This window comes from Leptodactylus fuscus, chromosome 8 (assembly GCF_031893055.1).
Source record: "Leptodactylus fuscus isolate aLepFus1 chromosome 8, aLepFus1.hap2, whole genome shotgun sequence".
Taxonomy (NCBI): Eukaryota; Metazoa; Chordata; class Amphibia; order Anura; family Leptodactylidae; genus Leptodactylus; species Leptodactylus fuscus.
The window spans coordinates 79,929,409-79,954,233 of record NC_134272.1 but is presented as its reverse complement, the minus strand read 5'-3'; the positions used below and the strand labels follow the sequence as shown (position 1 = coordinate 79,954,233).

Genomic DNA, 24,825 nt, shown 5'->3' with positions numbered 1-24,825 from the left:
GAACCAGCATATCACCCCAGCCCTGCAGATAGATAGGTTAGTGTCACCAGAACCAGCATATCACCCCAGCCCTGCAGATAGATAGGTTAGTGTCACCAGCACCAGCATATCACCCCAGTCCTGCAGATAGATAGGTTAGTGTCACCAGACCCAGCATATCACCCCAGCCCTGCAGATAGATAGGTTACTGTCACCAGAACCAGCATATCACCCCAGCCCTGCAGATAGATAGGTTACTGTCACCAGACTCAGCATATCACCCCAGCCCTGCAGATAGATAGGTTAGTATCACCAGAACCAGCATATCACCCCAGCCCTGCAGATAGATAGGTTAGTGTCACCAGCACCAGCATATCACCCCAGTCCTGCAGATAGATAGGTTAGTGTCACCAGACCCAGCATATCACCCCAGCCCTGCAGATAGATAGGTTAGTGTCACCAGAACGAACATATCAACCCAGCCCTGCAGATAGATAGGTTACTGTCACCAGAACCAGCATATCACCCCAGCCCTGCAGATAGATAGGTTAGTGTTACCAAAACCAGCATATCAATTTCCCCACTTGGAAAAATTTGTGGTTTTTTTGCAGTATTTTTCATTGCGTTTTCACTACGTTTTCCTCTGCGGACTTTCTGCCCCTATTATACCTATAAGAAAAACGCAAGCATTTCCGCAGGTATAATTGACATGCTGCGATTTGCAAAAACGTGGACATTTCCATTGCTGACTTTTTTCTGCAATGTGTGGAGTGGATGGGATTAGCCAGAATCCCATTCACTTTGCAAGTACTGTAAAATGCTGCATTTTTGTAACGTGGGGCTTCAGCTTTACTCCTAAGTTTACAATTTTTGAAACTAATTATTAACCCATTGCCACACTGAAATATATTCTTTAAAGAGGACCTGTCATCTCTCAGGGACATCAGTTTCAGCAAATTCTTCTATTACCCATATCAAATTTGGAGCATTTTTTCTTAGACCTTTGGATTGTGCTGTTCCTCTGTTATCCCTCCTGGAAATGTATGAATGCACATTTCACCCTTCTTCTTGTTATTGAGGTGTGTCCATACACAGTCTGACAATATGAGCTAGGATTGGACAGGATCAGATTGTGTAAAGACAACCCCTAACTGGTAATATCTATTTAATTGATACATTTCTCGGAGGAATAACAGAGGAATGGCACGAAAAAAAAATTGATATAGGGAATATATTTATTGAATATGGCAGGATTGCAGCCTGGTCCTATTTAGGATAGTTTGTATCCTTTTCTAGGCACATGTATAAACCTATAAGCTACTGCAATAACCTCAGTATATACTCTATATGTTGCTTATATCTATCAGTTTTATCTATAGGTGAAGGATAAAATATGATTTAAATATCATAGTCAGGGGCATAGCTGTGGTGGGTCCAGGAGGGTGCGGCAAGGGGCCCAAAGACTACAAAAAATATAGGGGACTGGTACATAGTATATATTACGACCCTTGATACTTATATGGATTAACCCTATAGCATATATATAGGGTCCGTGTTCACTTAGGACATTCAAGTGTTAACCCCCAGACCTGCCATTATTAACCATTAGACCCTATACATAGCATCACATACATCACATCCACCACACATAGGATAATTTGATTCCAGGAAGGACATTCAATTGACATCTCGCAACAGTATGAAAATCTTCACGTCTGTTCCAGAAGCCACAGTGACACAGATTATTTAACCCTTTTGGTCACGCCTGATCTCTTCTGGGAAATAAAAAGCGGCTGATGCAAGTTCAGGCTTACGAGCGCACCGATAGAAGGAAGTAAATTAACAATTAGACGACGCTCGCTACATTTAGCCCTTATCCAGTGTTTATTTTTAGCATTATATAAGGTTCACTGTGCACATTATGGTTGAAAGATGATCCATGCCTTCCAGTGTATTCCTAAATGAGAGGCAAAGTGGCAGAGAAGGTTGAAGGGCGGTGCATTATGGGAAAAACAGGGGGGGGGGGAGATTATTTTGGGGAAACGGGATCCTGATTTGTCAGCGCTCACAGTTTTGTCACTTGAGATTTTCCGAAGGACTTTTTTGTTTGCAAGGTTTTGTAAATAAGCGAAATTTGTGTGCGTTCCCTGAGTGCTTGATGCGCTCCGCACACAAATAAATCATTAAGTGCTTGTACACAGTGCGCGTCTTAAGAGCAATAAGCCCTTTTCGTTATCTGCATGGGGAGGTAGCACAATTAGGAAAGCTTTAGAGAACCCCGCTGTCCGCCCACGTTGCAATGTACAAGGTTTGCTTAATTATAAGATGCAGAAAGGTCTCCTGACATTCATTTTGCAAGGTGTTCCCCGATGATAGAGGACAGACTTGGCTCTGCTACATTAACGGGGCCTGTTATGGACAGAGGGGTAACAGGAAGCTCCTGAGCCCCAATGCAAAATCTGCACTAAGCCCCCAAACTATAATATATTGTTAATAGTGCTGGTTTTGTTATTTTAGGAAGCAATGCCTTGTGGTCCCCAGATATGGAGTGCATTGTATATGGAGTACAAGGAGGAGGGGCAGTATACATGGAGTGATGGTCATGCAGAGTCCAATGTCTATGGTGCCTCAATTAATTGCAACTGAATGTTCCCAAGCCCTTCCCTTCTGTTGCAAATGACAATTCCAGGGTCCAATATGGAGACCACCAAAACAATCACTGGCGGCGGCCCCATTGCTATAGAGTGCTGTTATATCACAAATGCAATATATACTTTACACAAACTTGCCGACTCTCCCAAATGTTTAGGAGGCTACCACAAGAGGCGTCCTGAAAGAATGGGAAATCTGGCTTTAATACCCTGTTACTTGAGCTCATGATCGAGCCAATTATTGGGAACACTTGCTCCCAATAACTGGCCATGTGGCACAAAAAAAAATTATCTGTTGACATCACATAGTGTAAACTGGGATGTGTTGCAAATAAACAATGAAACTGTATGAGGAACCTTTATAGGCCTATAAAAAAAGACCAACCAGTGTAAACAAGTGCCGATCCTTCTCTGCATAGGTCCTTGCTGTAGGGCCGTTCATCGGAAACCCATGCCAAGGCTGCATTATACAATGTAGGAGACTTTTACTGGTTGCACTTTATTTTTTGGAAACACTTAGTCGCTTATATCACCATAGGGGTCGTAGATACTCCAAGGAGGCCACAGGTCCCCCTGTGCACAGTAAATTCATGAGCCCTGCCCTCTGACTTGTGAGCCTTTACTTACGTCCCTGCATTTTGCTAATGGGGAATTGAGGGCAATTGGTTAAGACTGAGGGACTGGGGGCAATAGTATAGAGGAATGTAAATATTGGCATGGCTTCTCGAGACTTATAACCCCCACCCCCCAGGAATGTAAGGTCATTTTGCACCAAACACGCAGCCCATTCTGCATGTTGTGAACACAGCCCAATACACCATTATTAGTGGCTGCAGTATACAGAATATATCATTACTGTAAGTCGCTTCACGTGTACAACCTTTGCACAAACGTCTTCCCTTGGCTGTCATTCCTTCTTAAGATAACATGGACACAAATGACAGAGCTGTGGTAATGTGTGTGAGCGAGGCGGTACTCGCTCCTCACTGCACCGGTCCCATTAGGCTGAGTTCACACAGGGCCATAGAAACAAGGGTAGAAGATTCAGGTCAGAAACATTTCTTGCAAAATGAGATAGATTTCTCAGGGATCCGAAGGATAATTTAGGCCCCCTGTGCGCGGCCATACTACGTGCTTAGTCGCTCGGAGATACTATGCTTCCCAGGGTGTTGGTAATGCCCCACAGTCAATGCAAAGTTGCACAAAAGTAAAGCAAGTACTTACTAAAAGGGCATGTGGGGGGGGGGGGGGGGGTTGGCGATAGGAAGTAAAAATCCAGGAGAAGACAGGACACTATGGGGCACAAATTAACTATTTATACTGACAAAGGGTCTGGGGTCCTCAGCCCTGCTAGATTAATGCTCATTTTTACCAGCTCACTTTGCTAAGGCGCAAGTGCATGACCCGGCAGAGGGTGCACCTGATGTATGAGGAGTCATGTGCTTCATCATACATGAGGTGCACCCTCTGCCACCAGAGAAGATATGAAGACTGGCACCCTATGAGTAGTTCAGGAACTTAGGGGAATGGTGCACAACACTGTGATAGAATAACTGTAAAATTAGAAGCCAAGCCCCGCCCATGAGGAGCTATAAATTGCACAGTGTAGTAGTTCTTCCTTTCTATGACCTGATAACACAGAATATTTGATGTCCGTCAACTACCAGGTCCCATTGATGTTAGAGGAATGGAAGAAAATAGTTTATACCCTATAGTTTTAGAGATATTGGTGGATCTTTAGCAAACAGTACCAGGCAGCTGCTGCAAAGGCACATAAAATAATAGAGAGGAATAGAGGCTCATGATAAAGACATAGTGTTGGATCCATACACATCACTGGTCAGACCACTGTGCACTAGTTTTGGTACCTGTATAAAAGGAGGCCATATCTATGGGCAAAGTAATTAAGGGAATGGGTGGATATCTATGGATATATCTGTGCGGTCACTACAGAGATATCTCCAATGATCTCTTTACACCTAGATTTGTAACCACGACAAGGGGGCGTCCCCTACAACTAAGGGCTCGTTCACATCTGCGTCGTCGGTCCTTATTGCAGGTTTCCGTTTCCTGCATAAAACAGATGCAGGAGATGGAAGCCTGCAGGAGACTTTCTCACCCATTCATTTGAATGGGTGAGAAAGCTGTCCGGCCGTGCGCGGCAGTGAGCGTTTTGCACTCTCCGCCGCGAAACCGGGTTTTATAATCCGGACACAGAGTCGGACATGCAGTACTCTGTGTCCGGATAAAAAAAATCCGGTTTCGCGGCGGAGAGCGCAAAACGCTCACCGCCGCGCACGGCCGGACCCGGTCTGTGGTTTCCGTCTTCTGGCATGCAGAAGACGGAAACCACAGAACGGAGACCCCAGACGCAGGTGTGAACCCAGCGTAAGGAGAAAAAAAGGTTTCGTTATTATAGACCTGGCTTCTTTACAGTAAGAGCAGTGAGACTATGGAGCTGCCACAAGATCCATACAAGGACCTGGATATCTTTCATGAAAGATAAAGGGATTATCCAGGATTAGAAAACATGGCTGGTTTCTTCTCATATCACACTTCTTGATCTGATGGCAAATTGAATGATTGACGCTTCAGCATGGCCATATGACCAACGGCAAAATCAGCCATATTTACCAATCCTGAATGACCCCTTTAAAATATCATAAGTATTGGGAATTAGATAAACGGAACGGGTGGTTGATTTAGGGGTTTGATGGGATTGCCGTATTTGGTGTCACAAAAGATTTATTTCCTTAAAGGAGGTTTTCCCAGGACTAAGAAACTGTGACTAAATGGAGAAATATGTTATATAAATGAACAAACAGAACTGAGGACCTTTATGTATGTTTGGACCATACTTACCATTTCCTCCTTCCATCCTGGTTTATACTTCATGGTTGTGGGCAGTGGCGTAACTAGGAAAGGCCCCCTCCCCCGACTGACATCCGCCGAAGACCCCGACCACATTCTCCCCCCCCCCATATTCCTGCACTCTTTATTATGTCCCATAGTGGCCCCTACACACACTATTATTTCCCATAATGGACCCTTTACACAGTATTATGTCCCATAGTGGTCCCTATACACAGTATTATGTCCCATAGTGGCCCCTACACACACTATTATGCCCCATAGTGGCCCCTGCACACAGGATTATGCCCAATAGTGGCCCCTGCACACAGTATTAGCCCCCATAGTGGCCCCTGCACACAGTATTATGTCCCATAGTGGCCCCTTCACACAGTATTATCCCCCATAGTGGTCCCTATACACAGTATTATGTCCCATAGTGGCCCCTACACACACTATTATGCCCCATAGTGGCCCCTGCACACAGTATTATGCCCAATAGTGGCCCCTGCACACAGTATTATGCCCCATAGTGGCCCCTGCACACAGTATTAGGTCCCATAGTGGCCCCTACACACACTATTATGCCCCATAGTGGCCCTGCATACAGTATTATGTCCCATAGTGGCCCCTGCACACAGTATTATGCCCCCTAGTGGCCCCTGCACAAAGTATTATTCCCCATAGTGGCCCCTGCACACAGTATTATGACCCACTGCACCCATGAACAATTATTTATTCAGACCCCAGAGTATAATAACCGGAGACCGAACGGGGGTACCAACATAAAAAACAATGTTACTTACCTATCCCAGGCTCTGCTGCAGTCCTCGGTGGTGTCGGCCATCTTCAATGAAGTACGGGACATCACATGACCTGGGACGTCACATGATTCGGGACGCAGGCCCCGGTTCATGTGACGTCAGGGAGAGTCACAGAAGTAGGTCCGAACCTGCCTGGAGAGGTAAGTAACACATTTTTTTATGTTACCTTATCTCCTCTGGACCTCCGATCATTATATATCATCATTATATCATATCTTTTCAGACCCCCGAGTATAATAATGATGTTTGTGGGGCTCGTGGCGTCACTTACCGATCCCGGCCACTGCCAGGATTGGTAAGTAAATAGGGTCCGTTACCGGTTAGTATAACTCCAGCCGGTAACGGCCTATTAGGAAAAGAAAAAAAAAACGCATAAATCTGATACATATAATTTGTAATTTAGTATTTTTGTATCTAATAATCTAGTATTTTTTAATAATTTAGTATTTTAGAATTTTGTATTTTTTTTAATTTAGTAATTTGTAATTTAGTATTTTAATATCTAATAAATTAGTATTTAATATTTTAGTATGTAATAATGTTATATTTAGTAATTTAGTATTTATAGATTAATATTTTAGTATTTACTAATAATTTTGTATTTTGTAATTTAGTATTCTACAATTTAGTATGTAGTAATTTACTATTCTATAATTTAGCATTTGGTTACTTAGTATTATATTCACCACTATAGGAGCATTAATCTCAGGATACAGGATTTGGGCTGTGGTCCCATTAAGGATTCTGTTTGTAGATTTTTGTACGGTCGCTGACTACTTATCTGCAGGATTGGGCCATTTATTTTACACCGCATCTAAAGTTTATTACCAGTGTCTTTCGTGAGTTATTACTGGAGATATGTAAAGTTTTAACAATCTGCTAAGATTTTAGAAATGGCCCGAGCCCCGGTATTTTATTACAGGGGTTGTAAATCACCGGCACTATCTATAATAAAGAGGAAATTCTGCATATTATAGGAAAGGCAATCCATTGTGCTGAATGCTGAGAGTTATCTGTAAGAGTGAGTACCGGCTGCGGTGGGTTTTATGGCCGTTGGAGGTTTCCACATTACATACAGAGGCTTCCAACCTCCGGGCAGAGGAGTCCTCAGTAGGAAGTTCTGGAATTGAACCTTTGTAACGAGAAGATGTCAGTCTGTTTTCTTGTCTTTTCTGTTTCTTCCTGTGGCCGAGTCTTAGAAGCTTAGATACGGGGGAGGGAGAAAAATCAATGTACTGTCTAATCGCATTTATTTCTAATTTTATATACACCCATTATGAGTCAGATGGTTATAGGGGTGGCAAAGTAAGAAACTGCCCGAGGCCCCTACCCCCTGAGAAACTGAAGAAATAAAATATTATACAAACTCTGGTATTATCTGAGCATTATATTTCGGTATTATATATCTTGGAACTATATGTCGGTATTCTGTGGTTTGTTAAGGGAGTATAGATTGGGTACTGAACTTTATTTAACAATATTTGATAGTATTATGTGGGCGGCATATGGTAGGATTTTACATTGTCTCTATACAGAAGCATTATATCATTATCTGTGCACTATTTTGTAGTATAATATGGACTGTATATGGTAGGATTACATTGTCTTTATACAGAAGCATTATAACATTATCTATGCACTATTTTGTAGTATTATGTGGGCTCCACATAGTAGGATTACATCGGATTTACACAGAAGCATTATAACATTTTCTGTGCACTATTTGGTAGTATAATATGGACTGTATATGGTAGGATTACATTGTCTTTATACAGAAACATTATAACATTATCTATGCACTATTTTGTAGTATTATGTGGGCTCCATATAGTAGGATTACATCGGATTTACACAGAAGCATTATAACATTATCTGTGCACTATTTGGTAGTATTATGTGGACAGTATATGATAGGATAACATTGTCTCTATACAGAAACAATAAAACATTATCTGAGCTCAGTTTGGTGGTATTATATGGGCTGTATATGGTAGGATTACACTGTCTCTATACAGAAGCATTATAACATTATCTGTACACTATTTGGCGGTATTATATGGGCGACACATTGTCTCAATACAGAACATTGTAACATTATTTGTGCACTATTTGGTGGTATTAAGTGATCTGTACATGGCACAATTATATTGTCTTTGTGCAGTATTATGGTATTATTTGGGCACAAATTGGTAGTATTACGTGGACTGTATATATTATATGTGAATAATGATATGCTTTTGATATGGATGTGTTATGGTATTATTTGCAAACTGCTTGCTGGTATAATATGGGGTGTATATGTCAGAATAATATTGTATCTATATAGAAGCATTATGTTATTACTTAGACACAGTATGGTAATATAATATGGCATTATTTTAGCACTATTTGGTGGTATTATTTGGGCTATATAATTCACAATTATATGATCTTTATGTAAAAGTGCTATGGCATTATTTGTTAACTGTTTGGTGGCTCTGTGTTGTCTGTATACATATATAGTATTATTGGGTTATTTCAACAGTGTTTGGCGGTATTATTTGGGCTGTATATATCATAATTATTTGAGCATACATCAAAATATTATGGTATTATTTGGGACCATGTGGGTTATATATGGCAGAATTATATTGTCTGTATACAGAAGTATTATGGTATTGTTTGGGCACTATTTGGTGGTATTATGTAGGCTGTATATAGCATAATTATAAGGTAACTATATGAAACTATTATTATATTTGCCACAGTTTAGAAGTACTATATGGACTGTATATGGCAAAATCATATTGTCCCTTTGCAGAAGTAGTATACTATGATATTATTCTGCCACTATTTGGTGGTATTGTTAGGGCGGTATTTAGGATAATTATATGGTCGCTATATGGATGTATTATATTATCATGTGGACAGAATTTGGCTGAACTATATGGGCTGTATATGGCTGGACTAGCAGTATAACATGTCACTATACCGCAGTATTATGGTATTATTTGAGAACTATTTGATGATCTTACTGTATGTGGGCCATATGTGCTAAAAATATTTTAAAATTTTGGATGTTGTATACTATTTGGCTATCCTTTGATAGTTTGGAGCTTGCACTGAACCCAGAAAGATCCTTGAATGTTGAAGAGGTTTTTTTTTTTAAAAAAAAAAAACTGTTTTGCAAACAGCTCCACTATTGTCCAGTGGCTTTATCTGGTATTGCAGTTTATCTCTAGTCAAGTGTGACTGCTATACCAGAGCACGTAGAACACCCCGAGGTGTACACATGTAATATTAGGTTCACAATGACACCGAGTGCCCAAATAAACCCCTATAAGGAATACGTTTAATATATCTGACATTAAAGTCTAGCACCGTACATGGATTGTTTGAGTGAGGGAAGAAGTGATGGGTGAGGGGGCGGCTGCTCCAGAGTCTTACATTTTAATTCTGCTCTTACATTATGACTAATGCAAAATCATATTGTCATTTTCTGCACAATAGTCAGTTTCATGATCCGAAAGCTGAATACCATATGGGAATACATATGTTTGTACACACTGCAACAGGTCCCTGTTCGTACTCCTATACATCCCACATGGCTCGCTTTATTGCTATAAATATATGGTGATTGTTCTCAGATAGGGTTTATATGGATTGGGTAAGCTCCCCCTAGTGGTGGCTTTAGGCAGGTGGAATGTTAAAGTGTATGTTGAGTTATAAAACAGCTTATCATAAATGAATCGTACAGGTGACTGTAAGAAACTTTGTCATATATCCTCTTAAAGAAAAGTGCTCCATTCTTCTATTTGCAAGCCTTTGATACTTATGACATAGAAGTCTATGGAGAGGATGGAGGTGGCAGCTGCTGGAAAAGACACAAACATATTGCTGCTGCTAAGCTCTGCTACACATTGTAACTAAGGTAGCTCTTTAGATACTACTATATTTAGTAATATAATGCTCTGCCACTATACAGAAAGAGGTAAACATCAGTTACAAGCTGGGAGAAACCTCCTTGTCTCCATAGACTTCTGTGTGTGAGCTGGATACAAGCATAGGTACTATTAGAGATGTGTCTGACGGAAAGGAGGAGGAAAAGAGTCTGATACATGGAGAAGGAAGCATTGTTCATTAAGAGCCTGATAAGAGGAGAAGAAAGCATTATTCTTTAATAGGATATATTACAGCGGTTCGAATATTCAACGGCAGTACATGGAAATTGTTATATTTGGAGGTTCACTTGAAGGATACAGGACCAGTGAAGGATCTAAGGTGTATGGGAGCCTGTTGGAGTTCAGGATACCAAATCCTTTTGTACTCAGGGGAGATAAATGGCCATCAGAGGTGTCTAGCAGTGGTCTCATCTCCTGTCCTCATTCAGAACACATATGTGTCCTACTATAGATGTCTAAAACGGGAGTGCCCTTTAATTCTCACAAACCTGTAATATAATGGCACCAGTGGACGTTGAATATACTATACTTGTATATACTTGTATACCTGTGGCTTTCTGTTACATATTATGCTAGCTTATATATTCCCTTCTGACTTGTGTCAGTAAACATTCTGTATTCTCTGTTTTCTTTGCTATAGTTTATATATATATATATATATATATATATATATATATATATATAACCTGGTTGAGGTCTATGGGAGCGTTCTGTAGACATATTCTGAACAGGGAAAGGGAGAAGATAAGATGTGACATCATCTATTGTCAATGGTGATGTAATGATAGGTCGGTGGTGTTATCTACAGAGGTGTTCTCTTCTATTGTAATCTTGTCTGTGTTGTAAATGAGGTGATTGCTACAAGTAAACCCCATACAGTATTGGCAAGTGTCAGACTAATATTAGGCATAGTGGGCAGAGTGAAAATTGCAGGATGTACTACTTATTTTTAAATATACATAAGTGACATGAAAAATTTACATTTAAAAATAGGCTTAATCTAAAATCATAGTAATTCTATGGTGACACATTCCCTGCAAAAGGTTGTGTCTGGTTAGACAGTATTAGACTATCTGGGGGTGCACAAATTTGACTAGTGGGATGGTAACCCCCAGTTTATTCATAAATTTCTAGGAAGAGTAACAGAGGAACAGTACAACTGAGTGTTGTCAGCTTAATAGGGGATTGATAGGGGTTGTGGTAGGTGTGGCTACTTTCTCACAGTGTCTATAGGTTGTATTTGGTATTGGTGCTATTGGAGTTGCAATACCAGACACATCCTGTTGACAAGTGTGGCGCTGTTTTTTTTATTCCAAACAAAGCAGCCATACTTTTCTAATTCTGTAACGCCATGATCACATCCGCACTGGGAAGTCTATCCTTCTGGTCTGTTGGAGGGCTAGAAGAATGTAAACCCCCCAAACAGTGGGCATGAATGTAGCTCAAAGGACCCCATTGACTATAATGGGGCTCATTTCTTTTAACTCATCACTTTTTGGTCTGGTCATTTCTGGCGGACATCCAACGCAGGTGTAAACATGGCCTTAAAGCTTCGTATGGGCTCTTTGTTATTCTGAGCCATTACAGCCCCTCTATCTTTTAGGAACGCCGTCCTGTATATTTCATCGAAACATGTTAATAAAACACACAACCCGGGACGAATAGATGTGTCTGATGTAATTGAAAATGTCAGTTTTTTGCAGTGATGTTGTGTGATGTCAGCTTGTCAGGAAAACTGTCACTCGGGTGTTAATGTTTTTCTCTCTTCTGTTTCCGCAGTCTCGGCAGACACCGGAGGGCGAGTTTCTCCCTCTCGATCAACTTGAACTAGATGTAGGATTTAGCACAGGGGCGGATCAGCTTTTTCTGGTTTCTCCTCTTACAATCTGTCATGTGATTGACGCAAAAAGCCCCTTCTATGACCTTTCTCAGCGGTCCATGCAGACGGAGCAGTTTGAGATTGTCGTCATCCTCGAAGGGATTGTGGAAACTACTGGTAAGTCGTCTTATAAGTGACTAATATTACAGGATCTAAGTGTGATACAAAAGGTGCAACAACATTGTGCGAGCACCAAGAGCTTGGCTGTGTATAACAACACGTGACAAGGAGGTTCTTGGTTTGATCAAAGTACATAAGCCCATCCGTCAGCAACTCATGTTACACAATGCATTATCTTACTGCAAAGCTTGCTCTTACTTTTCTCTCTTAGACTACGGCTTTGAGATTGAGATTTTGCTTAATTTCATCAACAATAGTTTTATTCCTGAAGAATAACGAAAATTATATTTCAAAATAAATTACAATAAAGTCTGAACATAATATTTTAATGAAATAACTGAATGTGTTATTTAAAATGATGGTGTCAAAAAGTCTGTAGTGAACCCTTATGTGTGTTACTGATCTCTTCTATGTGGAAGGCGATAGAGTCTGGAAATGGGCAATGGTGCTTTTTTGTCTTGCAAGAAGGAAAATGGCGTCTGATTATGGAAGTGACTCGTGCACAATGTGGAAATGCTCAGAACTTACTGTGGCAATCTGAGGCATTCAGTGACTGGTCGGACTGGGACATGGCTGCTTTAGTTGTAATGTTTACATGATGTTTTAGGTAGTACAAGTCTATCTATCTATCTATCTATCTATCTATCTATCTATCTATCTATCATCTATCTCCTATCTATCTATCTATCTATCTATCTATCTATCATTTCTCTATCAATCATCTATCTATTATCTATCTATCCATCCCTCTATCCATCTATCTATCTTCTATCTATCTATCTATCTATCTATCTATCTATCTATCTATCTCCTATCTATCTATCTATCTATCTATCTATCTATCTATCTATCTATCTATCTATCATTTCTCTATCAATCATCTATCTATCTATTATCTATCTATCCATCCCTCTATCCATCTATCTATCATCTATCTATCTATCTATCTATCTATCTATCTATCTATCTATCATATCTATAATTTCTCTATCTATCTATCTATCTATCTATCTATCTATCTATTATCTATCTATCTATCTATCTCCTATCTATCTATCTATCTATCTATCTATCTATCTATCTATCTATCTATCATATCTATAATTTCTCTATCTATCTATCTATCTATCTATCTATCTATCCATCCATCAATCAATTATCTATCCATCTATCATCTATCTATCTCCTATCTATCTATCTATCTATCTATCTATCTATCTATCTATCATATCTATAATTTCTCTATCTATCTATCTATCTATCTATCTATCTATCTATCTATCTATCTATCTATCCATCCATCCATCAATTATCTATCCATCTAGCATCTATCTATCTCCTATCTATCTATCTATCTATCTATCTATCTATCTATCTATCTATCTATCTATCTATCTATCTATGTATCATCCTACAATATGGCCCTTGGGCGAGACCCTTTGTTCCACCTTCCTTCCCCAGTGTTTGGTCTAGCACTCACTTCTCCAGGATCTTTCTGGTTAAACCTTCTTACAAATCCAATTTGGCACGTCTCCTGCACCAGTCATGCTGTAATAAACAATGGCTAATTACTTTTATGTAGGGAAGCGAGAGTGATTTACTTGTGTTTTGTATTTCGCTGCGTCTTGCTCATACCATCTGTTTTGAATTTAATTCCTTAGGAATAGTCCGACCGTTTGATAACTCAGGATGAAGATATCAATTTACATATCTTATTTTTTTTTAACAAAACACCTTTTTAGAAAATAAATTCTAGTGAATATTCTGTGGTAGAGGCCGGGTATCGGAGTTCTCGGTTGTGGCTACCAGATGGGTCCTAGGTGTTTTTCTCCTCCTATTGTTGATCATGTGTTGCTTTTAGGGTATTTTCACATTGGTATCTGACACTTTGTTGCAGAGTCTGTTTAAAATGAATAAATTCTGCTTGTAAAACTCATGTCCATAAAACATAAAAATATCCAGTGCAAAAACAAAAAATCAAAAAACAGTCCACTCTGGTGCCAACATTATTTCACTTTACAATTCCCAAATAATACAGCCAATCAGGAAGTTTCAGTATATTATTAGGCTTAGTGGCCAGAGTCAGAATTGCAGGATTTTTAATTTGCGTTTTTATACACTGTTTGATAAAGCACATAAAATGTGTCTTCTGTTCGATAAATGTGGGCCCCATGGATGTATTTAAAGGGGTTTCTTATTTTATAAGATTTATCGCCTATCCATAGGATAGGTCATCCGTTGCAGATTGGCAGGGGTCCACCACCCAAGGCCTCTGTTTGAAGCAACAGTGGGGCTCTGTGCACAAGTCTTACACTGTACAGGCCATGTCATATTGATCAGTTACATGGCTTGTTTGCATCTCTGTTCTATCAAATGAATGGGGCCGAGCTGCAATACCAGGCATGGCCACTGCATGATACGGTGCTGTTCTTGGTTTTCAAGAAGTTGTGATCTCTCCAATCATCTGATCAGTGGGAGTCCCCACCAATCTTCTCTTGATGACCTATCCTATGCCAAACGTAGTGGGTGGTTTTTTTCTGATGTTCTGGTTATGCCCTTCCCACCTAGAAAAGTGTTAAATTGGCTAAGGAATAGTAAAAAATTGCAAATTGCAAATAGTAAAAAATTGCAAATTTTTATACAAAACTGGCATGCGCACATTAGTCCCTACCCCATTGTAAATAAACCATTCATCTTGGTTATGAGGAATTTTACTTGAAATCTATTCAAAAAGAAAATATAAAAAAACACCCTAAAAATAGACTAAAAAATAATCCTCCGATAGATACAATGTAGCAGAAAGTAATGTAGAATATCCTGTAATAAGGGGCTGATGGAGGACACGCGCGGCCTATTAGGAGGTCTGTATTTGGTAATGAGGTCACCACTTCTGATAATTACATTAAAGGGATAATGAATCACATAAGATCTGCGCATCCCGCTCTTACTGGGAAGATACAAAATATTAGTATGTGCAGTTTTAGAATTTTTTGAATTTTTTGCTTTCAATAAAAATTTTTTAGGGTCATGTGATGGTTTTAAGTACATGTTAAAGTGACCCTAACCTAGAAGGATCCAACAAAAACATCTGTCAGGTATGAGCATTCCCATCCGTCTCTTAATATAGACTTATGGCAGATATGGTCAACTCTTCGGGGGCCGGACTATAATATTGTGCTTAGATAAATGGGCGTGGCTTATACTGCTTGAGCCAATCATCGGTAAGTTGACTTTACCTTCTATACCAAGCAGCTTAAAGGGAATATGTCACCTATTTTTGAATACGATTTTTATGTTAAACATATTTTTTAATTTTTTTAATAATTTTGTTTACATTTTCCATGTACTAGTACTCTATCCTGCAATTTTAACTCTGACCACTAAGTCTAATTTTGCGATTTGGTTGTAATAAATACATTTTAAATTTTTTACCCCAGTTTTTTTTTTTTTTAGTTTTCCATTTAGTGAGCTATATAAGGGCTTATTTTTTTGCGGGAGGGATTGTACTTCATTGTGGTACCATAATAGTGAGTTAAGAAGTGAGTTAAGCACATACTCTATAGATGTGGACCTTGACGTTGATGTGCCGGGCTGCCCTCCATATATTGGTTAGATTAATTTTCCAAAATTAGAAACAAAGTCAGACTTTTTGCAGGAATGACGCCACTTGTGTCCATGGACTGGTATTGCAACTTTAATCCTTAGAATTGGGCTTCAATACCATTCCTAGACAGAGGTGGCGCTGTTTTGAACGAAGTGTCTGGATTTCTGTTTTGTACTTTCGATTTCTGCTAGTGTTAGTGATCCGGGGAATTGTAGAGGGTAAGAGCAAGCATTATCTACTAAGAGGCTGGAGATATGGGATCACCACCATATTAGATTGAGCTGGATGCTCTCTCCGTTATTACATACCCTCTACAGGATTGTGAAAGACTCGGGAGATGACACTTATACACAAGGCGCAGGAACTATGGAAATTGATTGCAAATGACAGGGCTTAGTGCGACAGTGATACAAAAATGTAACAGATGGCTGTGATTTTGTGTCAGTGCGTCATCTTGAGACCCTGTACATATGACCGTCATTTCAGAGCTATACTGCTGCTTCTTATTTCTGGCCCATATGAGCTGTAATAACTGAGAATTGAAATTGAGCCTCTTATCTCCCTCATACGTTTATTCCCTACGAGATGTATTATTGATCCTCTGACTCCACATATGAGGAGTATATAAGATTATAAATGTGGCCATAGTTATCACCTGAACACTCGTATGACTGACAGGTATCCCTCACAAATCCACCATGCCACAGCTATCCCTCCAGGCCTCACCATACCACAGCTATCCCTCCAGACCTCACTGTACCACAGCTATCCCTCCAGACCTCACCATACCACAGCTATCCCTCCAGACCTCACTGTACCACAGCTATCCCTCCAGACCTCACCATACCACAGCTATCCCTCCAGACCTCACCATACCACAGCTATCCCTCCAGACTTCACCATACCACAGCTATCCCTCCAGACCTCACCATGCCACAGCTATCCCTCCAGACCTCACCATACCACAGCTATCCCTCCAGACCTCACCATGCCACAGCTATCCCTCCAGACCTCACCATACCACAGCTATCCCTCCAGACCTCACCATGCCACAGCTATCCCTCCAGGCCTCACCATACCACAGCTATCCCTCCAGACCTCACCATACCACAGCTATCCCTCCAGACCTCACTGTACCACAGCTATCCCTCCAGACTTCACCATACCACAGCTATCTCTCCAGACCTCACCATACCACAGCTATCCCTCACAAATCCACCATACCACAGCTATCCCTTCAGACCTCACCGTACCACAGCTATCCCTCCAGACCTCACCGTACCACAGCTATCCCTCCAGACCTCACCGTACCACAGCTATCCCTCCAGACCTCACCGTACTACAGCTATCCCTCACAAATCCACCATACCACAGCTATCCCTTCAGACCTCACCGTACCACAGCTATCCCTCCAGACCTCACTGTACCACAGCTATCCCTCCAGACTTCACCATACCACAGCTATCCCTCCAGACCTCACCGTACTACAGCTATCCCTCACAAATCCACCATACCACAGCTATCCCTTCAGACCTCACCGTACCACAGCTATCCCTCCAGACCTCACTGTACCACAGCTATCCCTCCAGACTTCACCATACCACAGCTATCCCTCCAGACCTCACCGTACTACAGCTATCCCTCACAAATCCACCATACCACAGCTATCCCTTCAGACCTCACCGTACCACAGCTATCCCTCCAGACCTCACCGTACCACAGCTATCCCTCCAGACCTCACCGTACCACAGCTATCCCTCCAGACCTCACCATACCACAGCTATCCCTCCAGACCTCACCGTACCACAGCTATCCCTCCAGACCTCACCATACCACAGCTATCCCTCCAGACCTCACCATACCACAGCTATCCCTCCAGACCTCACCATGCCACAGCTATCCCTCCAGACCTCACCATGCCACAGCTATCCCTCCAGGCCTCACAATACCACAGCTATCCCTCCAGACCTCACCATACCACAGCTATCCCTCCAGACCTCACCGTACCACAGCTATCTCTCCAGACCTCACCGTACAACAGCTATCCCTCCAGACCTCACTATGCCACAGCTATCCCTCCAGACCTCACCATGCCACAGCTATCCCTCCAGACCTCACCATACCACAGCTATCCCTGCAGACCTCACCATACCACAGCTATCCCTCCAGACCTCACCATACCACAGCTATCCCTGCAGACCTCACCATACCACAGCTATCCCTCCAGACCTCACCATACCACAGCTATCCCTCCAGACCTCACCATACCACAGCTATCCCTCCAGACGTCACCATACCACAGCTATCCTTCCAGACCTCACCATACCACAACTATCCTTCCAGACCTCACCATACCACAACTATCCCTCCAGACCTCACCATACCACAGCTATCCCTCCAGACCTCACCATACCACAGCTATCCCTCCAGACCTCACCATACCACAGCTATCCCTCCAGACCTCACCATGCCACAGCTATCCCTCCAGGCCTCACCATACTACAGCTATCCCTCCAGATCTCACCGTACCACAGCTATCCCTCCAGACCTCACCATACCACAGCTATCCTTCCAGACCTCACCATACCACAACTATCCTTCCAGACCTCACCATACCACAGCTATCCCTCCAGACCTCACCATACCACAGCTATCCCTCCAGACCTCACCATACCACAGCTATCCCTCCAGATCTCACCGTACCACAGCTATCCCTCCAGACCTCACCATACCACAGCTATCCCTCCAGACCTCACCTTACCACAGATATCCTCCAGACCCACCCTATGACACCTATCTCTTCTGACCCCACCATATGACACCTATCTCTTCTGACCCCACCATATGACACCTATCCCTTCCAATCCCACCATACAACATCTATACCTCCTGACCCCACCATACTACAGCTATCCCTCCATACTTATTCAAGCTCCTCCAGGACATGCATGCATGTATTTGTGGTAAAGGTAGTACGCCACTGTCAGGCACCTCTTCGTATGTCTGTAGTTAGTTTTTGAGCCTGGTTGTAAACATTCTCTATATCCCATTTTCTACCAGTCTGGTCACTGACTAATCCATTTGCTACACTGAAGTAATTTTGCCCAGGACACTTTATGTATTCATCGCTCTCTTGTCGCCATGCAGATTGCTCCCGATCTTGCCCTGCTGTGTATAATTATATTACCTGACCCTTTGCGGATTTACCAGAATGGGTGGGTTACAGTAATATTTGTTCCGCAGATTGTATCTTCTCTGCACTTTTTAGCTGGTAATTGTCCTTCTATTTAGGGAGGTTATATCTCCCACCAGTCTATGGTAATTTTTTTTTCACCCTTAACATTCCCATCTGTGTCTTTTTCACGCTTTTTTGTTTTTTTTGCTACTATCCCATCTGCTTTTTATCGTCTCCATCTTGTATTATCTCCTTATTTACCCTATTACAGTCCTCAGAATTAATCTGATCATACGCTTCTTAAGCTCAATTGTACAAGCAAATGCACTTTTTATTGTCAGCCGCACACTCGGTGATGCAGCAGGGCGCAGCCAGGCTCATGTATAATTGTATACACAGCGGGGGGAGAATTGCGCCAATTTATGGGCTGCACAATGGTGCACATTGGGTCCTATTCATCTATAGGGCATGCATGGCATAATATATAGTATTTAAGGTCTCATGTACATGTAACATGCAGGGGTTGAATTCATTTACTGGTGATTTGAGAACATAGGACATTTCAGAACAAGGAGCAAATTGACATCAATAGGAAAGCACCCTTCCCTTGTAATCCTTGGACGCCCCACCTGTAAAAGGGGAGTCTCCCTCTCCTCTCCCTCACATAGAGCTTGTTGGTCGTCTCCAACCAGGAACCTAGTTGCCGTTGCACATTCCTCCAGTCTCTCTTTGGAAATATTCTATTCCTCTGTATGAACTTGTTTTTTATTGGCTCTATATCATGTACTGATCTGTAATAGGGTTACGTGAATGAGATCTTAAAGTGCCCATACATATTGGATTGATGTTGATTTCGGTAGGATCCACCAAATATCTTATAAGTGTTTGGGTGTCCTAAATATTCATCAACCAATGGTGTCACGGAAAAAAAGGATCAGATATGTTGAATTTTACATACCCAGTTATGTTGTTTTTGTTAGACGTGATCAACCCGAATTTAACCCAAGCTTTCCAAAAGGTTTGAGCTCGACCTGAACCCCAAATATATGATATTTGTCACCCTTTAAGGTGTTCTTTTACCATCAATCGTTGCCAGATATTTGTCTAGCAGCTAGACCTCCTGATCCCCCCATATACATGCATACCTGGTTTGGTCCAGCATGCATGTTATTAATGTAGAGAGTGAAATAATCCACGGCCAGACGTTATCTCCCTTGAGAACAGTTCATGAGATGTCGAAATAGGTTCCTCTACCCCATAAAACATGTCACTATTCCAATGGCACAAAGCAAGTCGGGGCCCATTACAGATTTTGCATTGGGGCCCAGTAGCTTCAAGTTAGATCTTTGTCAAGCCCCATCTGCACATTACACATTAGACTCGTGATTCCAAACAAGGGTGTCTTGGAAACCTGCCAGGGGTCTGCAACATAACAAAAAATATTTGTTAGGGATACCATGAGGAAATTGGGAAATTTTGGCAAGAATGACAAATATACATCCAACTTTAAAATGGGTGCGTCAATGGGAAGGTACGAATGGAGTCTTGTAGTGTATGATTTTTGGATATTTGAGCTAGAATTCAGCTCTACATCCGTGTATGATACTATGGGATAGATGTAGGTCTAAAATCTTTTTGCTTTTTCTCCTTCGGAGTACATTAGAGTGATTCAGTGCGAGTATGTAACCTCCGCCAGAGCAGCAAGAAGTCTGACCCCAGAGCTAATAGTATCTAATCATCTACATCGCTCTGAATTCTTCATTGGTAAATGATCTGCAGCCACCGAACGGGTCTACGCTGAATGACTCTGCAACAATAGCATGGTTAGCTCCTCCAGACTGATAACATCCTAAGTACCGAATTATCATTGATAAAACATAGCATTTCACAGTGGCTAGCACCTGAATACAATCCCAAGGACAAATCTGAGCAAAGCACAAAACCTCCGAAATCTCTCATCATACCTAATATGTATTTATCAGACATTGTCCGAGAAAGGGATAGATTACGTGTCATTCAGTTTTAAGGTCAAATTCACAAGGAAGACATAATCCTCCGAAGCAACATTGTAGGAAAATGTTAAAGAATTGGAAAAAAAAATAAAGTACAAAAAAATTACAAAATTGGGCGATATACTAAACTAAACTGGCGTGTTATTGTGGCGCATTTCTTGTACCAGTGAGGTGCCTCATTGTTCATTCCGGGCCTTTGGGTGGGTGGATGGAAGAGGCAGAGACTTTTTTGGAAAGTGGATGGAAGAGGCAAAGAGAAAGTGGGGTCAAGGTGGAGACTTTTTAGGAAAGTGGGTGGAAGGGGCAGATAGCAAGTGGGGTCAGGGTGGAGACTTTTAGGAAAGTGGGTGGAAGAGGCAGAGAGCAAGTGGGTTCAGGTTGGAGACTTTTTGGGAAAGTGGGTGGAAGGGACAGATAGCAAGCGGGGTCAGAGTGGAGACTTTTAAGGAAAGTGGGTGAAAGGGGCAGAGAGCAAGTGGGTTCAGGTTGGAGACTTTTTGGGAAAGTGGGTGGAAGGGGTAGAGAGCAAGTGGGTTCAGGTTGGAGACTTTTTGGGAAAGTGGGTGGAAGGGGCAGAGAAAAAGTGGGGTCATGGTAGAGACTTTTTAGGAAAGTGGGTGGAAGGGGCAGATAGCAAGCGGGGTCAGAGTGCAGACTTTTTAGGAAAGTGGGTGGAAGTGCAGAGAGAAAGTGGGGTCAGGATGGAGAATTTTTAGGAAAGTGGGTGGAAGGGGCAGATAGCAAGCAGGGTCAGAGTGGAGAATTTTAAGGAAAGTGGGTGCAAGGGGCATTGAGCAAGTAGGTTCAGGATGGGGAAGCCTTGACCTGACAGATTTACTAAAAAAGTACCAAAAATACTAGCTTAAGTTGTATCCAAAATACTCCAGAGCATCTTAATAATTCAAGTGCGCCAGTTGGGAACAATTTTAAGACTGGCATTGGAAACTGCAGTCCTAATAAATCACCCCGGGTCTTGTTTTGCTTCCAAACCATTAGAAGTCTTTATAGTCCTTCAGAAACGTAAAAAACATCTACAACCAAGTTGGGTACTTTTTGTTAGTCATGGTAGTCTCCCTGAATCCTGTTGCTTTCTAGAATGAAGAGTCTCAAATTTTAGCTTGGCGATCTCCACGGTTTTAAAGATATCAACGCTAATGCTGACGGAAGACATTAAAGGGATGGTCTGGCCGAAAAATTATGATTGAACATATCCAGAAGACTGTAGAAAAATTAAAAAGTCATATCTCTCACCAGTTAACCCATCCCCCCTCTTCTAGATTGGTTATATGCTGCTGGCACCAATGCAGACTATATGGGAAGGAACCACCGTACTAACAATCGTTTGTATGACCATACTCCTGATGATTGTTATATGATTGTAACAAACCAGATTTATTCTAAATTTTGCAAAATTTTGCATAGTGAAAAATGTTTGGGGTCCACCATCCTTGACCCATTATTATAATATCTTCAGACCCCAGGGTATAATAATCAGAGGTCCCTTATGGTCCTATTCAGTCTTCTTCTGGCCACTTTGTGATGTCACAGGCCCCGGAGGACCTCTGAAGCCTTAGTAATCATATGGAGCACACCAACATCATGGTACTTGCGTTGAAGCAGCATGATGGTGCGTCCCATGAATCCCCCAAGATCCAATTACAAGTTCAATCCTAAACAAAACAGGCAGACAAACCGTGAAATGGATCTTGCAGACTTTGTCCACCTCTGAACGCCACCTGTTACAAGGAGCTCATCTGTCCCTGGACAAGGATCCAAAGTTTCAGAGCCCATTCAGCTCACTGACCACACCAATGTGTGTTTGTATCACATATGTATCTAAATGTACCATAATGGAAGTCTACTTTAATGCTAGTACATGTCATTTATTTATATCCTTCAGATTATCATGTCATGTTACTGTCAACAAATTCTGCAGAAAGTTTATCCCCGGAGAGGTGCTCAAGTTTGCCGCCATATGGTGTATTATATTACAGAAATGTTCTAGTATCTAAACATGCAGTATTTATATTTCATGGATTCAAGGTGTATGTGAAATGCCCTCTGCATAGGTCTGTATGGATTTGGAGACAAGTTAGGGTAAAGGGTCTATATATTTTGTGGGTGCCGTATTGGAACTCAGCAGTTGTCTAATGGTGGCCATACAAGTTATGTTGTTGTAGGCCAAACCAGATGAATGTGGCAAGAGTGACCACCATCTAATGTGTATGGGGATCCTCCCGATTAACCCCCAATAGCAGATTCATGGGAAAAACTGTTGGGTCCACTGGATTTTCTTCTATGACTCCACCGAGGGTGTCTGGTAGTGACTTACTCCCCACTTACCACTGCCAACACTTGCACTCTCGAATGAGCTCAATGTGCCTGGTGAGAAGAATAGATGCCAGGTCAACAACCAATCTAAAGACCAAATTTAGTTTACTCATTCTTGCCAAAATTTGAATGGAAATTGGCGCAATGAAAATTTTTGCATCCTTTTCGAAATCATGGGTAAATATGGGTAATGGGTAAACGCCTCCTTTGTATAAAGGAATTGGCACATACCATGCTCGAAAGCATGAAACAGATCCCGACAAAGGCAGGAAGAGTCTACTTGGTCCTGTAGATTTGCCACCTCTTTGGGGACCTTGGACGATCACCCCTTCCTTATGGATTTTCCAGGAGACTTGGCAAATATGACTTAGTAAATACTATAAAAATGAAATTCGTCACTTTCCGCCCCCACGTTTTTGACCAATCATAAAAATGTAATAATTTAATAGGAGAAATTTATCACAAATTTTACGTCAATTTCTGGCACAGTATTTTTGCCAAAAATGTGGCTTTTTAACAAGTGGATAGGGAGGCCTAGACTTTATGGCCCAACAAATTTTTGCTCTGGAAAACTAGTACTAATAATGGAAGACTAGGGTTGAGCCGATCTTGAGATTTCAGGATCGTTTTTAAAATCCGATTTTCGATCATTTTCCAGCCGATCCCGGTCACGAAATTTGCTCGATCGCCGATCGGGATCCGATCTGTCCCGATCCCGATCACTCAACCCTAATGTTAGCTTTTCCCACAATGCTTGGCCAGGAGCCAAGCATTGTGGGAACTAATGTGAGACCTCAATCTCGGAATTCCGATTGTGATCGTGAAATTTACTCAATCTCCGATCGGAATCCGATCTTTTCCGATCTCGATCACTCAACCTTATGGAAGACCACTTTCTGGCATAGATTTTAGTTTTTGGAGCAGAGATGTCCCGAAATTATTTATCCCCTTGTGACACCAATGGGGATAAGATGAAAGCCAACGTAACCGATGCAAAGAGAAAAGAACATCGTCTATGTGGAATTCTTTTTATTTTGCATAAGAACCTACAAATGCTAAAAACTAGATACAATGAATATAATCGGCATCATTTGCATAATCTTATTTTACACGTTTCGTAGGTAGTGTCATATCTCCCCCACACAGTAACAGAATGCTCGCTTTTGGACATTTTTAGCCACCGGTTGTTCTGACCTACAAATTGCGCATCTTCCTTTCCTAAAGTGAGCGTTCACATCCTCATAAATATTATATCAGCGAGTAACATGGAGTCGTCTGTTGTCACAATCTCACTATTTGAAGGAGAGAATCCGAACCTTCTCGGGATTAGCCGAGAAATGCAATGAACAACTTGATCTATTTTTTGTCTAGAGATTGGGGATGAAACACAAGAAGACATTTGAGCGCCGTGATTGCTTTTTTTTTGTCTCCTGTGATAGAACACGGGCACTAAGCGATT

General features: G+C 41.5%; 1 protein-coding gene across 1 annotated transcript in view; it reads left to right on the top strand.

Moving 5' to 3' along the window:
- KCNJ3 (potassium inwardly rectifying channel subfamily J member 3) overlaps positions 1–24,825 on the top strand; it is a 143,999-nt gene that overhangs the window by 4,527 nt on the left and 114,647 nt on the right. Inside the window, exon 2 of the mRNA XM_075284493.1 lies at positions 12,025–12,241. Within this exon, the coding sequence (XP_075140594.1) occupies positions 12,025–12,241 (217 nt within the window). The remainder of the gene's footprint in view (positions 1–12,024; positions 12,242–24,825) is intronic.